The sequence below is a fragment of the Cyanistes caeruleus genome, chromosome 5, assembly GCF_971803275.1.
Source record: "Cyanistes caeruleus chromosome 5, bCyaCae1.hap1.1, whole genome shotgun sequence".
Lineage (NCBI taxonomy): Eukaryota > Metazoa > Chordata > Aves > Passeriformes > Paridae > Cyanistes > Cyanistes caeruleus.
Window position 1 is genome coordinate 82,108,058 of NC_141705.1, and position 18,530 is coordinate 82,126,587.

General features: G+C 44.7%; 1 protein-coding gene across 16 annotated transcripts in view; it reads right to left on the reverse strand.

Moving 5' to 3' along the window:
- Positions 1-18,530, reverse strand: part of ANKRD17 (ankyrin repeat domain 17) — a 69,038-nt gene that overhangs the window by 11,534 nt on the left and 38,974 nt on the right. For 5 of the 16 annotated variants that reach the window (XM_086890857.1, XM_086890859.1, XM_086890863.1 and 2 more), the window contains exons 7-20: positions 18,025-18,119; positions 14,578-14,815; positions 14,231-14,422; positions 13,698-13,807; positions 12,888-12,975; positions 12,206-12,333; positions 11,674-11,817; positions 11,022-11,124; positions 8,726-9,481; positions 3,507-3,655; positions 2,307-2,418; positions 2,016-2,161; positions 862-1,004; positions 184-397 (exon numbers count right to left, since the gene is read on the reverse strand). In XM_086890857.1, coding sequence (XP_086746983.1) covers positions 184-397; positions 862-1,004; positions 2,016-2,161; positions 2,307-2,418; positions 3,507-3,655; positions 8,726-9,481; positions 11,022-11,124; positions 11,674-11,817; positions 12,206-12,333; positions 12,888-12,975; positions 13,698-13,807; positions 14,231-14,422; positions 14,578-14,815; positions 18,025-18,119 — 2,618 coding nt within the window. The remainder of the gene's footprint in view (positions 1-183; positions 398-861; positions 1,005-2,015; positions 2,162-2,306; positions 2,419-3,506; positions 3,656-8,725; positions 9,482-11,021; positions 11,125-11,673; positions 11,818-12,205; positions 12,334-12,887; positions 12,976-13,697; positions 13,808-14,230; positions 14,423-14,577; positions 14,816-18,024; positions 18,120-18,530) is intronic. The other 11 variants (XM_086890858.1, XM_086890860.1, XM_086890864.1 and 8 more) reach the window with 3 other exon arrangements.

Consider the following 18,530-nt stretch of genomic DNA (forward strand, 5'->3'; position numbering starts at 1 on the left):
ATGCCATTATATGCCATAAAAACCTAATAAATGCAGCCATTTTTTCCTATCCAGTCTCTGGTTCAGTTCAGTTAACTGAAGAGATGCTGACTTGCACAAAGGCAAGAAAACCAGGGAATAACAAAGACACCATGACTTTCAAGCGCCTCTCTCTGGAGACCCCTCCAGCTGTTGGCTCTTTACCTTGGCTCTGTGCTCCACGTTAGCTTTTCTATCAAGCAGCAGGCTGACCACCTCAGTTCTTCCTTGGAAACAGGCCAGAGTCAGAGCTGTATTCCTGTTGGTCTCGATCTGGGCATTTATATCAGAGCCCATGTCCAGTAACAGCTTGACAGCAGCAGTGTGCCCGTTCATGGCTGCCAGCATCAAGGGAGAAATGCCCAATTTGCTACCAGTTCTGAAAGAGAGGAAAGAAAAAACCCAAACTGTTATAAAAGCCATTACAGAAATGTGATTGTAATAAACTAATGAAGGCAGAGTACTTACACAAGACTGAAAAATCAGCTGCATACCAACTTCTACTGAACCTACACGAGGTTCTCCACAGCAGCAACGTTTAGGACAAGTATTTCTGCTTAGAGACACCATGCATGTTGCTTTTTGATTGCTTCACATTGAAGGGTATCTCTTATGAGGTGTGCTTACAACCTATAACCTGTGCTTGGCAATTTCCTTGTACCCTTGCAGCTCACACCTGAGCTGTTCTCCACCCCCCAGCGGGTGCAAGAGCATGGCATAAATGCACACACACACAGAAAACTACACAGAGAAAACACACACACACACACACACACACACACACACTTTCCTCACCTAACTCACACCCCAGCACACGAGATAAGGGCTGTAAAGGGAACTTGCCTGGAATTGATTTCTGCCCCAGCATTCAGCAGAATCTTGATAATGTTCACGTAGCCACCTGAGGCGGCGAGGCTCAAAGGTGTGTAATCAGACACATTCCTGTGCTCCTTGTTTGCCCCTCGAGCTAGCAGCAACTCCACCACCTGCAGGGTTTCAACAAATAACATCTGGTTTGCCCCCAGACTTGCAAATCTATCCAAGACAAATGCTTTTTAGACCTAGATATTCTGCTGGAAGATGTCAATGGAAAGAAAGCTGCTTTAATCAGGTGCTTTGCTGTACCCCTTGCCTTCATAACTGGATGAGGCCACACCTGTGTTCCCAAAGCCACTGTAAAACTTCCTTTAAAAAATAAAATCGATCATGACTGCTCAGGAGAATACCAAATTCAACAGCAGAGTAAGAAAAAGCAGGTCTCCTCACGATTATTTCTGCTGTCTTTAAAGCCTGCCAGACGCAGAGGTCCAATTTCAATACGGTGTACAAAGCACTCCTGCTTTTTGTCCTCTCCTACAGAGGACTTGACAAGAAACTGAACTGTCTAGCAACTTAAAATCACAGTGTACACTGAGGTGAAAATCCATGGTGTCACCTCCAGTGCAATGTTAAAATTCCCACACTTTCAAGTTTTAGGCATTAAGAAGTTCAGATGAGATCTGTTCAATTCTCAATCAGAATGTTTTCCCATGAAATCACTCAACAAATACACTGTCAAACCCAAAAATTTGGGCAGGAGGATGTTCTGACATCATCTCTGCTGCCCAAAGCCCAGCTTTTCCCCCTTTTTCTTCCCCTGAAAATTATGGTAAGGCTCATCCATGGAACCCATTTGTGTCTAACTGCTGACTCTCAGCAAGAACACTCATGGCATTCACTTGCTTATGCCCACCTAATTATGCTGGTACAAGTCCCATAATGGGGCACTAATGACTGCACTCACAAGGTCACCTGCACAGCACCGGTCCAGTTATCAGAAGAGGAAAAGCAATCTCCATGAGACACCTTGTAATGTCTAAACTGGAAAATATGAAGCTCTTTGCATCTTTGTTAAACACACATCCTGTGTGACTGTATCTCTTCTGGAACATTCTTGTACTGTACTGACACAGTCTGTCATTCACACACTGCCTCTGAAGGTTTAAGGTTTACTTTACCTCTTGCCTCCCTCCTGAACAAGCCAAAGACAAGGGAGTGTCCTTGGTTCTCTCAGACTGGGCTTCAATATCAGCTCCATTATCCAGTAAGATTTCCACAACACCCACATGGCCGGCTGTAGCAGCCAAAATAAGTGGAGTAAACCCTGAAACAGAAAGCAGGACATGAGTTAAAGCACCAGCAAAACAAGCCTACAGGTTTCACATCAAGTCTAGGCTTACTGGGGATTTATTCAGTGGGACACACTGGCAGAGCAGGCAGGGTTTGTACTGCCGTGGTGAGATACCCACCTTTCTTGTCCCTGTGCTCAATGTTGGCTCCTCTCTCCAGCAGGGTCTGTACCAGTTCTTCATGGCCACCAGCACAAGCCAGTGTCAAGGCTGTGTCATGGTTGCTCTCAGTCTAAACCAAACACACACACACACGAGATAAATACTGGATTTTTCAAGTACAGCCCCTGTTACTGTGCTTTAACCAAAACAAAACTATACCCATGGCAAAACAAAAAGCTTCTATAAGCCAAGGGCATGTTTATGGATGCCCCCCCTTGACAGCTGCCTTCTTGAGAGGATTCCACTTCTCAAGGCAGCTCTGCTGGGAGGTTTAAGGAGAAATCATGACAAGAGCTGAGATTCTTCAAGAAGTGATCTCTCATCTGCGCTCTGCTAGCCAGATTAACTCCTTGACCACAGCTTGACTGTGACCTTTAGATGGTCCAATGAAGGTAAGAATTCTGTCTTTAACTCTCAGCACTCCGCTTCAGCCAAAGGCTTCACCACAGCAGAATCCAAGCCATGTGACACAAGCAACTAAGCAGCAAGGGCTGACTTTCCAGAGGTTTCTCTCCTTTTCTCCCCAACAGTCTCATGCTCTTCCTCTACTGCATGCTGCTTAGTCATATTATGTATAGGCCAGAGCTGTGCATAGATACATACCAGTTAGCATGTGTATGCTTTTGCCTGATGGCCAACTAGCTCCAAGTCAACATTTAAGTTGCCTTTTTAACCATTATTTCCAATACAGGTAAGTCTTTCTCTTAGTGGATACAAGTGCTTTAATTATTTCCTCTTGCTAAAAAATACATGGCAATTTTTGACTATGATAGACTTTGATACATCTGTGATTTCTGGCCAACAACTTGGAAGCACAACCAAAAACTCGGTGTGCAGTGCTTTCAGGCTTATTTTTGTCTTAGGATATATCAGGCCAGAAAACACTTAACTTCTGTCAGTAGACAACTCTGCTGTTTCTCATAATCACGCTGACAACAAAGGAATAAGAAATACAAGTGTTTAGCCATTCAGAGACCTTTCTTCCTTTGCTAAGAGCACAGAGGAAAGTGGGTTGAGACTCTCGGGGGTGCTGTTCTGGCTTTCAAAATGCAGTCCCCAGACCCCAATCCATTATACAACAGAGCTGTTTGCCACCACTGAATTATTCAGGAGGCAGGAAAAAATAGCTCTGCGCATCTGTGAGAGCGGCAGGCTCACCTGGGCATCGATGTCTATAGCAGGGTAGATGGGCAGCATGGCTGAAGGAGAAATGATGGGACTCGGAGTCGGCGTCTGAGGTTGGGACACTGAGGTGGCAATGCTGTGGGTAGGAGTGTTTGACATTGCAGATGCTCTTCCACTCACTGCTGTTGGACAGAAGAACCACACTTAGTCAAAGCAAAACACTTCCCAAGCGTAACGTGACAGTAAAGGGGCAGTGGCATCAACTCCCACTGACAGATGGAACTCCTTATAAACTGCTGTTTTCCACAAATATAGGTATTCCACACATTGAGCCCAACCTTTGAACCTTTAACTCTTAGAATTTGAACTATGAGAAAGGTTTACTGTATTCAATCAAAGAAAGAGTTGAGTATCAGATTGACATGTTTTCTAAAAGCCCACCACAAGATGATGTTGGCTTTTTTTTTAACCCAAAACCTTACTACAGCAAATCAGGTGTTATTTGGACCTGGAGCTCCCTACCTTTGGGAGTAGGGCTGCACACCAAGTCCAACCAAGGACTATCTATGCAATTTTTCTTAAAACAGTTTAAATATTTTCATGTAGAAGTCTGTCCAACCTTCACCCCCACCCTGCCATAAACATAACAAAAAAGCAACAGGGCAGGATGCTCACATGGCAGAACTTGCTGAAACCAGAGAAGTGGAAGCTTTTTTTGTACAGCACATTGCAGAGAGTTTGGTCAAGGTGTTAGGAAAGCAAAGGTAACACCACTTACAGCGATAACAGCGTATGGACACGACACAGATAGCACCGACTGCCACGCTCCCTGAAACTCATCCTACACATGTGGTGTTTGCAAGTACAGAGCAAACTTCAGTCTGAAGCAGCTTTTGGGGAAAACACCCATTTTCCTACTTTTCCTCAGAAGAACTCAGTGGGGTTTTTTCTCCCTGCCCCTTCTCCAGTGTTTCTCCAGCTGTTTCTCGGGTGTAGCAGCAAAGGACAAAGTGAAGCACCACACACTTGTGTCCGCTCGACAAAAGCACTTTAAACTGCAAAATGAAACACTTTTCCAACTGATGCCACAAAACTGTATCCTAACAGGCCTGGATGTGTGCTCCCACCTCTGCAAGGCAGCTCTATTTTACATCCATAACTAATTTCATTTCTGCATTTCCTACACAAAATCCCAGCAAAGAAGCTAATAAATGGCACCGGGAGAAGCAGAGAACCCTCAGCTTCTAACACAGAAATTATCATTTACTTTATATGTAAAAGTAAGCCAGAATTTAGAATTCCAGCTCCCTTAATCTATATCTTTGATTGCCTTTTTAAAACTTAGCTCACAAATCACACTAGGTATGGATTAGAATTAACATAGTGAAGATATGCCAAAATATTTTGACATGAAGTCAAAAATCACACATATTTTAAACAGTTTCTAAGAATTCCTGCTCAAGTGCCAAAAAATGGGACTGGGAAACATCTTCTCTATTACAGGAGACATTAATAAATTCTCAGGCTAAAAAAAAAAATCAAGTTAATGAAGAAGTTCTCAGTTCAGGTAAAGTCTATTTCTTACATTTGCTGTGAGGGGAAGAAAAACCAACCAAAAAAAAAAAAAAAAAAATCCCTGATCACACTCCCCCAAATACAAAACAAACAAACAAACCCATAAAAGAAAGATGTGTGCTTCAGCAATAATTCACAAATTCAGTTCATATACCTACTGCACAATTCACTCAGACACAATATTCATTTTTATGGGTGATCACTGAGATTATATTTATTTCAACATCACCTTTGTGGAGTTCAAATTTCTAATGAACATGCCAAGGGTGATGAACAGTATTTTTACGGCGCCCAAACTAAAATATTCCAAGTTTTCAATAACCCAAAAGGTTTTCACAGCAGTCTTGAGCACTGAGAAGAGAAACCAACTAGCTTGATTCTACACACTAAACACACTGACAGTCAAATATTTATCTTTGCACTCTGCTCCTTGCCCTACTCTACTGGACTAGTGGCAAAGTGAACCCAAGTCTGTATTTCACCATGGAAACATTATTAGTTCATGCCTGGGATAACCAAGCCTTCCAAGTTAGGTCACTATTGGAATATTTTAATATGTGCATGACTTGGTACAGGAGCACCTACACCTCTATCAAGCTTCTCGGTGGGAAGACATCGCCAAGCACCGTTTGACTACTCCAGTTTCAGTCCTTTGCTGGGGTATCAGTTTTGTGCTTACTGATATTTGCAACAGCACTGCTCTTTATTTTCTTCTGGCCATACCTCAACTCTCTCTTAGCCCAAATGCAGAGAGGACACCCTGAGAACAGCTACCTCCTCCTCCATGCCCTTGGCTCTCACCCTTGTAATCCCACTTCTCCTCGTGTGGGCATCCCATGTCCCACAAGTGCTGCCTCCTTGCTGATGCACTGATTCCTTGTGTCCTGTAATGCCAACAGCAGACAGATAAAAACTGCTCCACATTACACAGCAATAAGCCAAGATGAGGGATGGAATAAAATAACACAAGAAATGCCTGAGACATCTCAGCTTTTTCCAAATGGTTTCAAGCCAACTCTACAGGCTTGCTCCACATCAGTTCCTTCTCTGCCCCTATCTCTCTGTAGCACCCTCAGTTACTACAAGCTGTGTCCCTGCCACAGAGCACTAAAATCACTACAGATCTGCACTTGAGGTGCAGAACATGTCTGTGACTGTAGCAGCCCATGCTCTCAATTCCTACACACACACAGCGCTGCTGCTGTGCAAGGAGGGCTCCAGGGAAGAAGCCTGAGAACCATTCCACACCTGCAGTCTTGGTGGTTATTAGCTAGGAGAGCAAGGCAGCCTAAGGCAGGGCAGCACAGCTCCTGCTCAGGTCCCAGGTGGGATACAACCTGATTTTCCCGGGATGCTGGCACTTTACTGTTATTTTTTTCAGTACTGAGTCTCTGTGAAAATTTAACAGCCAAGGCAGACTCTCTCTCACGTGTTAATAGAGACAGCTGCATTTCCAGCTGACTCAACCCACAAGGCAGCTTCCAGGAATGCATTTTATCAGCTGCTTCCAGACTCTTGGAAGTTCTCGGAGAAGCTCTGTGACTGGACATAATCCTTGGAATAGTCTCTACTTCATAGAAATCCTGCTATTAAAAACAAGCTGGTTTTTCTCTTTAGCTCTTTACCACGCCACTTAAGTGTTTTTATACAAGACTTCCATAACTAACCCTAAAAAATACTACTTTTTTTACGAGCCTCACAGCAAGCAAAACACTTGCCTGACATCTGAAGCTCAAGAGCAAGCCTTTCGCTTGTCCTCAACTCCAGCAGGATCACAAAGGTAAAAAATGAACTATGACTTACTACTTATTCATTGTTTTCAAATAATTAAGCACAGAGATGCACATTAAATCAGGTTTGCACGGTCAAGGTGAAGCTTTGTTTCTGTAACTGGTGCTGTAAACACAGCTCTGCAGTGCAACTAAACTCGGGGCATCTCAGAAACAAGAATTTAAATCCGTAAAAATACTCTAGAAGCTTCTCTCAGAGCAGTACACGGAGTTATTTTCCAAATATTTAGCTGCTAGTTAAATGTTCTGTCTTACACAGAGACCATTTCAGCTCCACACTAAACTGTGATTTGTGCACTGCACTCAGGCCTGTGGCTGTTCTTGCTTAAAAAAAAAAAACAAACCACCCTATGATCTGGCACTTGACAGAAAATGAATTCAGACTTCCTTCACAACTGCAAGTGCTAACAAGTGGAGCTGAGCAATACCAAAATATTCACTTCAATTCAGGCTGGAAATACCTGACTGCCCAAAAAGGCACGCACAGGTGTGTGGGTATGTGGCAGGTGCCCTGAAATGGCACCTTCTCCTCATGTGACATGCAGTTAAACACGTGTCCCAAACGTCCTAACTCCAGGTTTAACTTAGACTTAAACACAACTCAGGTGCATTGCACAGATTCTTTACAAGTTACCAAGAACTCAAATCATCCCTGCATTTAAATTCGCCTTGTCCTGTACCCCAGCAGCTCCACTAGAGGAATCTTTACTGTTAGTGCATGATATATCTCATTTTATCTGCTTTTTCATACATACATTTGTATTTTTATCCATTTCCAATCTTTACGTCTACGCTTCAATCCTAACACGAGATTTCCAGCAAAAAAGTTTCTGTCATCTTCAATGAAGCTTTGCCTGGACACAAAGTCACTCATCAGGTGTCTCATTTCAAAAGTGGTGTTCCAAGTACTTGAATAAATCACCACCTGGTAGTTTTAATTGTTCACCAGACCTTCCATTGCCCCTGTACTACTGCTGAACCCCTGACTCCTGCAGTACACGCAGGACCAGCTCCAGGCTAACACCTCCCTGGGGGCCTGCCTTCCCTCTGGCACATATCCTGCTTTGCAAAGCAGGCTTGGTCTCACAGGCAGCACCTAAAAATCCTAAAAAGGACTGTGCATCGGCTTAACCAAGAGCATCTTGGTGCTTTTTCATCAGGTGACATTTTTTAAAGACTCTGTCCTACCAGACCATCTGTGTTCAGCCTAAGGACTACTTCAGTGCCTGCTTTAGCACGGAAAGGGGATGCAGCACAACCGAGCGAGGTGTAAACTAAAACAACACTGACAACTCGCATTTAAGAGCCGCTTCATTCTTCTATTTCACTGCTTAAGGCCTCAGAGCATTCACATCGCTGGGTAAAGGACTCTCTGAAGAGAGATCAAGAATTTGGTAATGCTAAACGTGTTTGCTGCTGGCAGCCATTTTTATGAGGAGATGTTTCAAAAAGCCATAGGATTATCACCTTTTATTTTTCCAAGCAGAAGTAAAAGCTTCCAATAAGTAGACTACAGAAAGCCAACTGGAGCAGCTCTTATTCTCCAGATAAACCCACAGGTCCCTCACACTTTACAGGCTAGGCCAAAATAGAGCTACCACACCAACTCCAGCACGTGCTTCCCCGAACTGTGACGAGTTAAAAAAGCCGCTCCACCATACCAACCTGACCAACAGGCACCGCTTAGCTCACGCTGCAAATTGAAAAGTTAAAAGCTACATTTCCCAGCTCCCCGAGACAGGGATCAGAGGGCGAGTGGTGCTTGCTGTAGAGCTCGTGGGAATACACAAACACACACACACACACACACACACACACAAAAAGAAGTGGACATCCCCTCAACTGGTCAAGCAAATATTATACCTGCCCGTAACAATGTAAACCCACCTGCCATGATGTCATCCAGCGTGTCATTGAGCGTCTGAGCAGGGCTGGCTACCATTAACCCTTGCTGTGTTTCTGTCAGTATTCCTTGCCCCAGCCCTGCTAGTTGTGCTTGGCCCAGCACTGGCTGTCCAACTATAACACCTTGCAGTTCTGTAAGATTTGCGATGGACCCTGGAGGTAAGGAACCTGCTGCCAGAGGCAGAGCTTGTGGCATGGCCAGAGGCTGAATTGGTGCAAAACCCGTCTGCGCAGCAGCTTGCTGAGGGTCATCTTTAAGCAAGATGGGGTCCACTTGCTGCAATCGTGCATAGTCTCCCTCTGACAGTTGTTCTCCTACCCCAACGGGAGTCAGTAGTCCCAGATGCTGGCAAGACTGCTGTTGCTGCTGCTGCTGGAGCTGAATTCTTTGCGCTTTTACCTCTAGATATTGCTTTTTTAGCTGCTGCTGAGTTTTCAGCTGTAACTCTCGCTCCACTTTCTGCAGTTCCTCCAAAATCTTTTGTTTCTTCTGAATTTGTTCCTCTCTCGTTTTGTTCAGCTCCTCAATCTTCTCTTTGGTGAGCTGGTCAGCGTGTGCCAATTCCAGGGACTGCAGCTGAGCGTTCTTCTCTATGGCTTCTTTTATCCTCTGCTCCAGCTCTGTCAACTTGCCCTGAGCCTCTTCTACAATGCTCTCTGGAGACTGATTGGTGATGTAACCCTGTACATCCTGGTTGTTTGTTGGCAAATGACTGCTGGACTTTTGTTTAGAAGCAGCTGTGTGAAAAAGAAACCCCCTCAGAACCAATGGAAGTGCATACGAATGGCATCCTCATTACAGAGCTACCGCTGGGCCGCTGCACGGCCGGCTACGCACCAGGGCACAGCACCCACGGAAGGTCAGCGTGTCCCGAAGGCCCTCCACGAACACCTGCCAACTTGCACCCAGCAAACTGCAATTTAACAGGACACGCTAGTGCACATGCATCCCACATATCCCTGTGCTACGGTGACAGGTCTGCTCAGGTCGGCAACCCTTACGCTTTTGCCAAAGGAAGCGATTGTCTCCAGCCGCTGTTACCGAGTGCTGCTACAAGAAAACTGGCAACAAAAAGCAAGGATATGCTGCTGCCTCTTTACTCGCTGTTCTGCGGCTGCTATGGTGCTGGGACATAAACATATGCTTACAGCCCTGAAAGCGCAGCCCAAGGGATACAAAAACATCGCTAGGACTGGGACTAGGCCACCGGTTCTGCAACCCACTCGGTAGGTTTTAAGAAGCGCTACGCTTTCTAGAACTAGGCATCCTTTCGCTCCAGGTATCCAGCTTTGCTCAGGTGACAAAGAGTGCCAGAACCCAGGATAGTCATTTAGATTTAGCAGGATCTAACAGGGTGTCTTTAGCCACTACGTTCTATCCAGAGTAGACACGATTTTGCCTGTGTCAAAACTCGGCTCTCTCTGCCCAGGCAAGGCAAACATTTCAGCCTTCCTGCGAGAACAAGCGATGGACTAATCCAACTGGTCTTTTATGCAGAAGTCCCCAGTAACACAGCTGACATGCTCTGCCATACCAGGTGGAGAAGCAACAATCGGTTAATTTTGAAGGGCGAAAGGCAAATCAAAACTCAGGATCTGAGGCAGTGGAGGTGCCCAGTTTCTTCCAGCCATCCTCGCTGTATCTCCAGAACAATACAAGTGTACACAGAGGATTAATTTTAGGACATGCACGCCTGTATTTGCTACTGCTGATGCTTGATAAAAATTGGCTTTTGAAGAGAATTCTTAAGTACAGAAAGCATTAAGCGTCAAAATGGCGAGAGCAAAATAGATGCAAATTTAGTCCTAGGAGGACCTGAGCCACATCAGACTAAAAAGATTTTACTGCACAAGAAATTCCGCCTTCAATCCAATTAGTCAAACCCGCTCCCAGACTACTACCCTAAGGAAGCACAAGTTATCAAATCAACTGTGATATGGAGATTAACATGGGTTTTGCAACTTCCATTCTCCAATTTCTATAGACTTCTGGGTAACATTTTGCATTAGTTCAGTGCGTCAGACTAGAGATTTTAACGTTATTTACTTAGGCAGATTTCTTGACGTTTTATGGTTACAGGTTAAGATGACTGATACTTGGTGGATAAGCGAATCCTTAAAAAAGTAAAAAAAAAAAAATAAAAAAAAAAAAAAAATTGCAGTTGCCTTGACTGAAGCCATAAACACTCTTCATAGGAGCTACTCTGCTACAAGTGCAAGCCTCTATCTTCTACCGAGGAAGGATATTTAGAAAATAAGCTCCAGAATTACGACTGACCTTTATTTCTGATGGGAAGGGTTGTGGCGACATTAGCAGGGGGTTTGTCAGGCTCCTGGGGTGGGACGACCATGGGCAGCGCCTGCACTGGTACTCGAGGAGCCTAAAACGTCGGATACTAACAGATTACTTTTCTCATACTCTGTGCTAGTTACAATTCAACAGAAGGTAAAATTCTGTTAGAAAAGTAGACTTTAATGGTGACTAGGAACATTTGATGTGGTTTTTCATATGCTGAGTTTGGTAATTAACACCTGGAGATCACGTCATCTCCACATACTTTGCATTTTTCACCCAAAAAATTACTTGATCAGCTACACTCTGCATGCTACAGTGCTGTACTGCAGTATGGCAAATACAATCCACAATGGGCTATCAACTCAGCTCTGAAGAGTCTCATTTAAGCAGACCTCTGCACTTGCTGGTTTTCCCACCCTTGTTTTTTTCCTTTCCAGTAATACTCAGAGAACAACAAGAATGATGAGAGCACTACATCACAATGTTCAAAAGTACTCCCCACACAGCTCTGAGCGACTTTCAGTGTGCTCACCTACAGTTTATGACATGACATGACTGACTCTCCTCTCACCTTTCAACTCCCAAGTAAGAAAGCGCAAAAAAGCCCCTGAGATGACGAGCCCGGCAACCTTACCCTGTTTAGATCATGGGATGGCGGGGTCAGCTGAGTGGCATCGGGCGGAGGAGCAGAAAGCAAGTTGTTTGGGTAATCTAGAAGGTAGCAAACCACGCTGGTGTGACCGCCTTTGGCTGCCTCGATGAGCATAGTCGATCCATCCTGAAGAGGGAAAGGTCACACGGTTAGGGAAGAGCATCTTGGAAACAGCACTGCAGCATTTTGGGACACACAACACAGTACCCATGTGACTGCTTTCTGCTTTAGTAAATACTCTATCTCCACAAGTTCCCATCTGAACTTAGAGACTTGATCAAGTATTTCCAAAAAACCAGAACAGTACTTTAAAATTGTCTCCTCTTCCACAATCAGCGCTTTACAACTGTAGGGCAGCCTTCCTACTCACGATGATCGAGAGACCTGCGCTAACTCCAACAATGCGTACGTGAGCAGAGCATCTGCTTGTGCAAACTTCCATTTAAACCAGCACAGGCTGGCTCAGTTGGGTATCCTTAGTTTTAGGGGAAAATGAGGCAGCTGAGGGACAAACCTTGAGTCTGTGTGTGGGATCAGCACCATGAGCGAGCAGTAACTCCACCACTGCCAAGTGACCCCCGGCACAGGCCAGCGACAACACAGTGTGATCGTTGTTCGCTGTGGTCCTGTTCACATTTGCTCCTGCAAAAACAGAAGGAGAAAGAAACATCAGCTAAAACTGACTTCAACAGGTTCACCTCTGTCAAATGTAACAGATTTAACTACTCTGCCACCTAGGCAGGGAGAAATTCCATCCTGCCAGATCTCCTACTCCATGCAAGGTGGGGATGAGAAAAATTCATGACAATAAGCCCAAGAGAGAGAAAATGGAAATTCCGGGTTTGTATTGAAACATCAAGCAAGCTACAGCCAAAATATGGAAACCAACCTACACTTGTAGTTCAGCCCCCAAAGACAGTGCTCCAAAGCTGCACTGTGGGCATGGAGAGCCCAGTGATCCCTACTACTGCTGCCTTTACTAGGAATTGAAGACTGAAACACACTGTTTTCACAACTAGACACAGTTCCACTAATCTCAGCAGAAACCACAGGTAATCATGCCTAGTTGGAGAATCACTTGCCTATTTCAGTTAGGATATTTAAAACAAATCCAAGGAAGTTACAGTAGCTGTGACATGTTCTTAACTTGAAGTATTTCTTATGTCAGGAAAACCCAAACCATTCCACACTCTTACCTTTGCTAATCAAGAACTGAACAGTGCAAACATGACCTGCCCTGGCAGCTTTCATGAGAGGGGTTCTTCCACCTTCTGATTCATGCTCCTAGAGCAGATAAAGAAAGGCTTCAAAATCCAAAGTAGCATGTGAAAGGAGGCAAGCCGGCCTTCTGGGTTTTTGAATGAATAGGTACTAGAGAGGGAACATCCTTCCATAGTGTTTCACAAACTTAGGTGTAAATATTGAGCTAACATTCCAACTGAGGGTATCTTGAAGGCAGATGAACCATTCACCACCTGTCTCTGCACAGCTGTGACTCCTGGACAAAAAGCATCCAAGGCACACCAGGGGGATTTTAGTTAAACAGGACATCGTGTGACACGCTTAACATCACTTTTTGAGAACACACCGGTGTACAAGCCTGCTGACAAGTAAAATTCAGTTTTTAAAATCCTCCATCTTAATTGCATTACAGTTACACCAAACAGACTGTCAGCTGTCTGATGCATAAGGAATAGAATAGATCTATAGGTACAAGGACTAACCCAGAATCAACTCAACAGTTCAAAGCCGAATACCACGTCAAAAGAATGAAATCCCCTCTTTTCCTGTCCAGGCAACCCTGAACGGCTTGGAATGGCTTTAGACATCAATCACCAGAGGACCGTAACTGACCTCAGCACTTGAGGGTAATTTAACACACCAAAACACACTCAAGAACCTGTAAGTTTTCAGCAATCAACACAGAAACAAACAGAAGGAATATCAGATGCTGGTAGTTTTATATCCTACTTAGATATTTTTCTTAAAGAAGGCAAATGACTTACCAGATCTGCACCTGCCTGAAGTAGGACATCTGCTACATCGGTGTGGCCGTTTTCACAGGCGTACGTCAGGGCCGTGTCGCCTGTTGCTGTTGTGGCGTGCACATTAGCCCCTGAAACACAAAGGACAAAACCTTGCAAGCTTTATCATGGGCATTACAGAAAACATACAACCTCTACCATCTTTATTGGATCAAACAGCAAATTCAACTCCCCCCTTCCAATCCAGCATCTATTAAACTGATAACTTGATCATACTCTAGAGGAATAAAAACAAAGTGCAAGCTAATTCCAAACATGTTCACATCAACTCCATCTTCAAAAGCTTAGTTAACAGTCCAATCAGGAAATTACTCTGGGCTCCAAAGACCTTCAGAGTCAACTTTAAGAAGCTGCTAAAGAAAATGTAATGAATATATGATTTTTCTAATATTCCATGTTTCTTTATTTATATTCTATATAAAAACATTTCTGTATTTTCCGATTTTTCTCTTCGATAAGGCCTTTACAAAAGTGTTAACAAATTGACTCCATACCTGCAGCTAATAAATATTTAACCAGCTCCAAATGCCCCTCTTGAGCAGCCTCCATCAAAGGTGTGGAACAGCCGAGCTCTATGTCAGCTCCCGCTTTAATGAGAAAATCGGCCACCTCCAGAAACCCTCCGCAGCAAGCCAGAGTTAATGCGGTTTCTTGCGTCTCCTCTGTCTGAGCATTGATGTTTGCTCCTTCAAACAACGCAAAACACCCGTTACAGAAGGCAGGATCAGCAGACAAACCCCTTCCATAGGCACAACAAAAATCACAGACACTCAGAGCTTTTTCCCCAACATTTGCAGCTGCCTGCTGAGCTCCAGCCCGCAGAAGGCCCCGCAGCAGTTACCTTGCCCAAGTAACAGTGCCACCATCTCCTCATGGCCTTCTCGAGCTGCCTCCATCAGTGGTGTGTATCCTTCATCATTGACCTCTTCCAAGTTAGCCCCACGCTCAATTAACAAAGCTGCCAGCTCCACGTGCCCGCCACAGGCCGCCAGAGTCAACGGAGACTCGAAGGAGTCCGCAGGCATGTTCACCTGAGCTCCGCTGTCCAGAAGTAATCTCGCCACTTCCACGTGACCATCCTGGAAAAGCAAACAGACAAGATCAAAAGATGTACAAAACAGAAAAACTGTGGTTTTTGTCACAGACCCAAATTCCCTCAAAAGACACAAAAAGCAGTGACTGAGTAAAATGAGTCCAAAAATACAAGTAAACTTGCTGAACAGTTTTTCTGAACCTTTTCCCTATGTATTTGGATAAAGATCCCCTGTTTAAGAGGCACCTGTAGAAATGCTGAGCATGTTTTACTGAATATGTGCTGTGAACCTGGCATCAGACCTCTCTGTCAATGGTGTAAGCAACAAACCGGACAGCTCTGTATCAGACTCAAGTTCAGGTGGTTGGGATCAACTTACTTGGGGCAGGGGAATCTCCAAAATAAAGCCCAGAAAGTTGAGGGGGAGCTCGCCACCATTTTAGAAGCTTGTCTCCTCCCCAAGAACAACAGAGACATCCTTTTGCTTCCTCCCTTGCTCACAAAGCAGCCGTGCACACTGACCTGGCTCGCCTCAGGACTCCTGCAGAACTATTTCACTGCTCAGTTTTAACAGAGCAGAGCCAGGACTTACTTTCTCCATCCAAGAGAATAGCCAAAACAAGACTGCTTGTCAGGGGTTCCTCACGTGTCCCAGGGGAGCCACCTGTCCCAGGAACAGCTTTCCCTTGGCAGGATGCTGGCAGGCTTTGGCAGTGATGGGGCTGTCAAAACCATTCTACCAAAAGGTAGCTCCTAAGTTTGCTTTCTTCCTTTAAAAATACTTGAGCATAGGATCTCCATCATATTTTCAATACGCCATGAATTCAGGAACTATGTGAAGCGGGTTTTCAGCTCCATGTTTACACTGGAGGCCTGACAGTGACACATCCAATTGCCATTCCATTCTGCTTTGTTCCGGGAGAAGCAGAGACCGGCTTGGTCGCTGCGCTCCAACAACAGCATAAACCCTCCAAGCTGGTTTTCTCCATGAGGAGATGGCCACCATTCCAACTTGGAGGAACCACAATCTGACAAACAAAAAAACAGCAGAGGGCTGCAGTGAATAAACAGCCACTCACTAGAAACACAAGGCTTTCCCAATGCTGTCACTGAATGAGGTAAGCACACCTTGATCTCAGATTAATTCCTAAGAGGCAGCAAATTGCAGCCACAGCTGTCCTTGCCAAGCTGGAAACCACAACTCCAAAAAGCTCTTTTCCAGACAAAATACCAAACTGCATCTGACATTTTTCCGCTTCATTTTCTCAAGTGTTTCATACCTTATTCCAATATCCAGGGAGCAAAACACCGTTTCCTCTCGGAAAAATATCTAGGACATTAACTAGGACATATTCACCTTTTACATGAAATGACAGTACTATTTTAGGGAAAAAAACTCCAAGACTCCATAAAGAATCTTTCCTCAGGGAAATGCAGAGACGATGCCTCATCCATCAGGCTCTGGCAAGACAGCTCACTGCTCACCCCTGATCCACGAGGAGGGTGGCACGACACAGCACCAAGGTTTGCTTCAAAGCGTCCTATGTGGGCCAAGCAGCCCGGAGGAGGAGAACTGCCAGTGCTTCACCACACAAGGGAAGTGGATCCATGTTTTAATAAACCTTGCAATGGGGTGGGGCTGTTGAGCTCTCCTCCAACAGCTAGGAAAAGCCTTCCAACTGGTCATAGATCAGAAAAAGTCACCTGAGCAACCTTCACAAGAGCACCAGCTGCATTTTAAAGGTGAAGCTCTGCGGGCACCAGTCCTTCAGCAAGAGGAAAGGCCAACTAGATCAACCTGCTTTTGCCTCCCACAAGGCAAGAGCCATTGTCCAACAGCTCATTTGCATGCAATCAATATTAACTGCTGCCTAAAAAAACTCTTGGGCGCAAGTCTTCCTTCCTAGAACCTGCGCTGGCTGTGCCACAGATGGAGAGTTCTGCTAGCACACATTCAATGCTGTGCCAGAGAAGGAAGTTTTCTCAGGCCACTGAAGGGCAGTAACTGTTTCTGCACAAACAACATGCTGAGATGGAAGTCCTTGCTTTGCTTCATTTCACACTGCAAGGTTTTTAAATACTGCCAGAGAAAGCTGCTCCTTCCCTGGTCAGCAGAGCTGGAGGTATGAGACTCTCAACTATCTGCCAGCTCTGAGCACCAGCGTGGAACTGCCTCCCTGGGAACAGCTTCTTGCAGAAACAAGCAAGAATTTTTTCCTACTGCTCAGTCATCTTTAACAAAAATTAGGTCTTAACATCTCTGTGGGTCTGATGGAATTTTGTTAGTCTGTTAGAGGAGTTGAAAGGGCAGGAGAGAATGGCAAGGAAAGGAGGGCTTGATCCATAGCTCCACCACAAAAATATCCTGATGAGAAGGCAACTGCAACGACAAAGAAGGTAATTTTTACCATCATATCCCAGGAATGGGCTGCAAGGCCTTTGCCAAGGATATTTATGTGGCTCCGCTGGTAAGACTTCAGGGTGAGATAAAGGACAGCTCAAGTTCTGTTTATCTACGTGACTTTCTTTGCAACAACTTTCAGCGAGTATAATGGCTTCTGTTAATCATTCCCCTATCTGAAACCATTAACTTCCTTGAACAGACATCAATGGCTGATTTCAGAACCATTACAGTTGTTTCAGGGAAGGGCAGACTCAACAGGGATTTACTGCCCTCCCCTACAGCCACGGGTTCACAGTGTGACATTACACAAGGCTAATGCCATCAAAATCCCAACACATGAGGAATCTATTTGTAGAGAAGGATAAAAAGGAAATTTAAGAAATGAAATCTCAGTTCAACAATGAAGTTCCATATTCAGGTGAACACAACCACCTCAGATGGACAAAGGAGCAACATCAAAGCACTCTCACTAGTAAGAATTAACAACTGTCCCTTCCATTTCTTAGTTGCTTCCCAAACAGCTTCTGATCCTGCTTTCAAGGGCTACACCTGCTTACAAACTGCTTTCACATAATCGAGGTGTTTTACATGCCTCCAAAAGCCAGGTTATGACCATATTCACTGCCTGTGTTCAGCACTTTAGAAATGTTAAAAGCATTTCAACAACGACTGAATATCTTCCCCCACAAAGTTATTTCATTGCTGAATTCTTTATAAAATATTTTCCCAAGAGAACCAAAACATCACAGTTAGCTTCTGTAGCCGGAGGAGACTAAAAGGAATCACTTTCTCCATCTTTGGGAAGAACAGAGAGCCTGCAGACCTCACGGCTCAAGCTTTATGTCTCTTACCATGCACGCCTCCATGAGCGCGGTGTGCATCTCATCTGTCTTGTGCTCCTGATCTGCACCAGCTTCCAACAGAAACCTCACCATTTCCAGATGGCCTGTGTGGAGGAAATAGTTAACAGAGACAAACTGCTTGAGAAAGTACATTTCAACACTCACAGAAAGAATCTAAAGTATTAATGAAGGTCATGGCTGTCCACGTCACAACATAAAAATCCACTCTGGAAAGGTGTGTTCGTATCTCTGCCATCTACATGCACAGCAGCTTATCAGCATAGCTGACAAAAAATATAAATGAAAGACTAAGACCAGTTTCCATACAGGTGCCACTCAAGAACCTCTGCTACCAACATCAACTACTCCATGATGGCAAGGTCCTGATAAAACATCTCCTAAGTGACTGTAACAGCAGCTGCTGGGCTGTAGGAACATATTTTGCCTCTTAACTAAACACCTTCGTCCCTTTCTGGGGTGCTCAAGTTTGCTGCCTAGTGCTCTAAGGAAGGAAA